The 5,741-nt window shown below is 43.5% G+C and overlaps 1 protein-coding gene across 4 annotated transcripts in view; it reads right to left on the reverse strand.

Moving 5' to 3' along the window:
* The window catches only part of foxo3b (forkhead box O3b), a 38,218-nt gene extending 35,388 nt beyond the window's left edge, over positions 1–2,830 (reverse strand). The window contains exons 1-2 of one of the 4 annotated variants that reach the window (XM_029495778.1): positions 2,595–2,830; positions 1,607–2,264 (exon numbers count right to left, since the gene is read on the reverse strand). In XM_029495778.1, coding sequence (XP_029351638.1) covers positions 1,607–2,164 — 558 coding nt within the window. In that variant the 5' untranslated portion in view covers positions 2,165–2,264; positions 2,595–2,830. Of the gene's footprint in view, positions 1–1,606 lie in introns of all 4 variants that reach the window. The other 3 variants (XM_029495776.1, XM_029495777.1, XM_029495775.1) reach the window with 3 other exon arrangements.
* Between the last annotated feature and the right edge of the window lie 2,911 nt (positions 2,831–5,741).

A 5,741-nucleotide genomic window follows, 5' to 3' on the forward strand; every position in this document is an offset into this window, starting at 1 on the left:
GCCTTCAGAACACCTGGCTCTGAAAAGCAGCTTTGGTTTCATGGGCTAAAACCTGACTGTGGCCTGTGACACATAAAGGCCTTAAATGCAGAGGAACCTGCTTGTCCAGAGATGTATCACCGGAGAAAAATGTGAGTTCGTTCCACTAGTTAACTTCATTTCAATTTTGTGATGTGTCAATTGTGTTTTTCAGAAAAAGTCAAACAAACAGAGTTGATTCGGCAATAGAAAGTTTCTTCTTCTTCTTCAAAAAAAAAAAAAAAAAAAAGCATTAGCTGTCAGCTACAGTCCACTTTTATTGACAGACCACGCGTAACACTAAACCCCCAACAGCCTGATCCTCATGCTCGAAATTCCAGGAGTAACAGCCCTGCATGGTGATGGTGAACCTGGCCTTGACTTGGTGGGGTTACACCCACAACCTCCTCATTCCCCTTCACTGGACCATATCACATAACAATACTTGAGAAGCCCAGACAAAATATGGCTTATAGGCTCCACACCCTGTGGGACAGGTCCTTTGATTTCTGATTGGTTATTAAGCTCTGATCTCTGACCTTCTGCCACTCCCTATCAGTCTTCTTTCGTGGTCCCCATATGTCTTTTGGGCGACTGTAAAATAAGCTTTACCTTAAACACCTCACCTAAACTCATGGCAACACAGCAGTTATGTAATTCCCCCATGGCAGGATCAGCAACCTTGGCAGTCGCCTACCTGACCCAAGAGGCTGACACAAGCCTGGCAAGGTTTACATAACAAAAAGCAAACAAGCCAATGCCTCTGTGGTTACAGTAGCCGGGCGGAAATTTGGTTTCTTAATAAAAACAGAGGAAAGAAGATATGAATCATTCAAAGTAGCGTATCACTATTCAAAAACACAAGACCTGTAAGTGCACTGGATTCATTGTGTGAGGAGGTGCATGAAGGAATGAGGCCTGGTCAGCACTCACATGTTCCCATGTGGTATTACATTGCTTTGTTTACATTCAGCTCTTTCTCCTATTAATGGATTAGCTGCTGCTCAGAAAACTGTCTTATGTAATTGTAAAATTCTCTGAGAGTCTTAAACAGAATTGCATCACCCAAAATAGGCCACCCTGTTTTCCAGACAAACCGGTTGCAGCGTTCCTGTTTGTTGTAAGTCCACGCATGTGACTTTGGCTTTAGCCTTGGAAGCAGATTATGCACCATCAGAAATGCTATGAGAAAAGAAAAGGAAAGACTGGAGATATGCATCTGATGCAAATTCGCATTCGTCTGTTAAATGTCAGGGAATAACGGCAGGATATCAGACTTTGGTCATGGATTATGTGTGGATCACCAGCCCTCACGGATTTTAACGCGATTAATAATCGTAAATAACCCCCTTAATGTGACCCCCCCCCCCCCTCCCCCTCATGATTTTCATGGCATTTTCTGTCTGATCTGTAATTCCCATTAGAATGATAATGGGAGCCGTAATGAGGGCCAGACTTTAAAAATAGTCGCTCGTAAAAAATAGGATCGCTTTGGCGTAAATGGGTGCGTGTGAGTGTCTGTGTACGTCAGTGGGTTTACAAGCCACATGCTTTTTGTTTTTGTTTTGATGGGGGGGGCATTGCTTACCTTCCATCCTGCAGAGCTGTTGCTGTCGCCTTTGTCTTTGAAGTAGGGGATGGATCTGACCATCCAGTCATAAATCTGAGACAGGGTCAGTCTCTTGTCCGGCGCGCTTTCAATGGCTTTGGTTATAAGGTCGGCGTAGGACAGGTTCCCCCAGGCGTTCCGACGGGAGGACGCTTTCCTCGGGGTCTGCTGAGCAGCCAGGCTGCTGGGGGTAAGCGCTCCGGAGGTGGCCGTCGGAGAGTGCGTGGAGAGCGGGGAGCCTCCGCTCTCCTGGCCGGGCGAGGAGAGCGCACAGTCGGCGATAGGGCTGTTGCTGCTCTGGTCCTCTGCGGCCACGCCGGAGCCATTGACACTTACGGCCGTCGGAGTGGCATTGTCCTCTTCATCATCCTCCTCCTCGGGGATAATATCAGTGTCATTGCTCTCGGGCTTCACAGCGTTGGAGTCCGGCCGTGGCAGTGGCCAGGTGCAAGATCTGGGCCGCTTCTGGGGCTCAAAGTCCGGGTCGATGACCACGTCCAGGTCCGGGAGTGGATCGGCCAGCGGAGCCTCAGCCATTGTCTCCTGCTCCAGTCCAGCCAGGTGATAAAGTTAAAAGGCCAGAGACGAAGAGCTGTCAAAATCGCGTCCCATGAATGCGCGTTCCCGTCCTTTGTTGCTATTTCACACCAGCGAAGTCCCAACAGAGAAAACAGCAACTTAGTTATTCACGCCTGTTGATGACATAAAGAATAAATGCAGCCACACGTAGAGCTGTGTTAAACACAACAGATCAATGGGCAGTCTAGCACAGAGCCCTCAGTGAAGCACTCTTTCTTAAATACCAAAGACGGTTAAATGAAGCTGCTGGCTGTGTGAGCTTCCCTACATTCATAATAACGCACACAGTCCCGTCAGTGCTGCAGAGCTCTGATCCACCTTGTGGAGACCGCTGCTGGAGAAAGTGCTCAAACCTCTCATCCCCCTCTGAACACTTTAAATCAAATACCTTGCACGGCCAGTCACTTGCGCTTCGTGGTGCAAAGCAACGAAACAAACAAACAAAAAGAAAGAAAAAACGGATAGAACTAGATCCCGGATTGTCCACAGCCACTTCCCGATGCCATCTTGACTCTTTTCTTCTTTCGCTCCTCAAGTGCGCTCAGCCGATGTGGAGGCAGATAAGATGCATGGACGGCAAGTCAGTGTCGATGTGGAATAAGACTGCCACCTCACTCTGGGTTACTACTGTATCTCTCCACACACACACACACACACACACACACACACACACACACACACACACACACATACACGCGCGCGCGCATACACACAAACGCATGCAAGTCGATCAAGGGCCGGCCCCCTGGATTCTGTGCATGGGATCGCCTTTTAAAGAGACACTACAGTCCTACAGGCCCGCTGCCTGAGCTCATGTGGAGGCTTGGACACGTCTTGACATGTCACTGATGGCTCAGAATCAGCAGGAAAACAAAACAAAATTAAAAAACTATGACACGTTAATTTTAGAAAGGTGCAGCAAAAGTATTATAGTGTCGAAAACTTAAGTTTACAGGATGGTTGGTATCAATAAAATACTGATATGGGACTCCAGGTGTACAATAGATTTATACAATTCACTGCATTCAGTTTATGGCCGACAGTTAGCCAGCCTACAATGAATACATCATTGATTGGCTGATTATGATTGGGGCCATGAAATTTCATAGAAAAATTATCATGGTTAAATCAGTGATCAAAAATCACCCATAAAGTAGTTATTAAAAGTCAACTAAGGTGTTGGAATAGAAATTTATAAATATTGATTAGCCTCTAGCCACCTTCCAGAGAATACTATGGAAGCTGTAAGAATTAGTCTCTGCAGAAATATTCTGATGAAGCAGCCTTAACGTATCAAACACAATATCAATGAACTCAAAGGCACCATTTTCTTGTGGAATATTACAAGAATGTTGCAAATCTTTAGGAAATGGTTAAATATAAATACCTCTCTTCAACATCCTGATATCTTCTATGATCAGCAGGATTAAACTGTGAGATGATTTATCACATGTGACTTGATTATCTTTGTATTTTAGTGGTACTGTGTTTGTGCTTTTGTCATGCATTTTGTTACTAATCGTTCTTTGCAATAACAGCACTTGAAAAATGATATCATAGATTTCAGGTTTCGCTCTCTCAAATTTATTCCCAGCATCCTCTTGTTGCACCCATGTGCCTTTAATCACTGAGCCAGGCTGTCAATCATGGCTGTCACTGTGTTCAGACCACGCCCCCTTTGCAGCCCAGGGTGACGTCATTGCATTTAGTAGCCAGAAATAAGAGGAGAGAAATCCTAGATGGTCCTCCATCCTGTAAGTGATGCTCTGGACCTCCTCCACCCTCCGCCCACCCTCCTCCACCTTGGATCAAAACAGCCTCGTCCACGTCTTCTTTGTTCCGACGAGGACTGAGGAACAGTGCGCGCCTGATGTCGTTTCTGTGCAGGAATGCACGTTCATGACTGACCATAACAAGGTTTAGCTTTAATATCAGGTTACTACAGGGATTTAGGTTTCAGTGCTCCTGTGTTTTGTGTGTTGATCACATTATAGGCCCTCTGTGATTAGTCTGTGTCCTTCTAACATGTCTTCAAGACATTGCTCAAACTGAAGTTTATGCTTTGGTTAAATCAGAATTTTGAATATATAGTGGAGCCTATATTATTTTTTTGTACCTGAGTTTGTGGGGAAACCAAAACGGATGAACACCATGGCTCTGATTTCACTGCTTCCCATTTAATCAGGCAGATTGGTGCAGCACACACAAACTCATTTACAGCTACAGTCTGGAGTCTGTACTGTGCAGAATTACAGGAGTTAGTCAGTCTGCACATGCATGCATTGTGTGATGGTTTTGTTTCCTTCATATAAAAGAGAATACCTGATACAGCAGTTTTGCTCCTGTAGAGAACTGTAGAGTCAAGTGCCCACTATATAACGAGCAGGATGTGTGTGTGTGGGAGAGAGAGTAATAATGCAGGAACACTGTCAGAGGAAAAGTTTTCTTTTATTAAAGATCTTTGTAGAAAAAAAAAATCCTAGTATAACTATTCTGTGATTGGGGATGATTCAGTAAAGTGGCATTTCTTCTTTTTATCATATGATGAACCCTGCCAAGATTTAAATAAGCCATTTATTTAATGTCTCAACACAATGCCACTGAACAAATAAAATACTTTTAATATGTCCCTCTTTTGTGCCTCTGTGCTCAAAAATTGTTTTGCTTTCTTTTCTTTCCCGTCATTTTAACCATTTTCCTTCAATAGTACCAGCTTTTGCTCACCGAATGCATCTGCAGGACTACTTGAAGTGAAGTAGTGAAGTGCATCATTATTCTTTTTCTGAACCAAACACACTGTTTGGATGTTTTCATGTTTCTTTGTATATTACACAGAATAGTTAGTTAGTTTTTTTAAACCAAGGCATAAAATTGCATCTGCAGTGTGAAAAATTATTGCTTTAATAACTGTACATATTTGCCAATTATACAACTGTACTATATATCACATATAATTAGACATGAGTTGATGTGCACGGCAAATGAAGTGTTGCATGTGTCCTGTAATTATCTGACTGCTGCATCTTGGACATTTAGTTAGGTCACTGTACATACATGTCCCTGTCAAAGACCATGATAAATGTTTCACACACACGCACACACACAGCTAATATGCTATTCACCAGTGGCCTGATTGATTAACTGTATGAGGAACATGAAATCCATTCAAGCGCTCGACATACTGCCACTACTTAAAGTTAGTTTCCATCATATTCCTGCTTATCTTCTAACATTGAAGCCTTAACCCTGTAGATCTAAACTGAAAGCAAATTTTAGAGGGTCCTGAATTTTATCCAAACATTTATGTCAAGAAAAAAAAAAAAGAGTCAAGACTCGTCACAAGTACATGATATTCCCACGTTCATGATTCAACTGATGCTACAAAGACAAAAAATGTATTATTTTTATACTTGTCAGCATGGGGTGAAGACTGTGGTCCAGAGAGGATGGAGAATATGACCACCTTTCTAAGCCACTGTGAATCATCCCGTAAAGACAATCACAAAGCATGGTGGCCATCTCTGTTGGTGTCTGA

This window comes from Echeneis naucrates, chromosome 24, assembly GCF_900963305.1.
Source record: "Echeneis naucrates chromosome 24, fEcheNa1.1, whole genome shotgun sequence".
NCBI lineage: Eukaryota > Metazoa > Chordata > Actinopteri > Carangiformes > Echeneidae > Echeneis > Echeneis naucrates.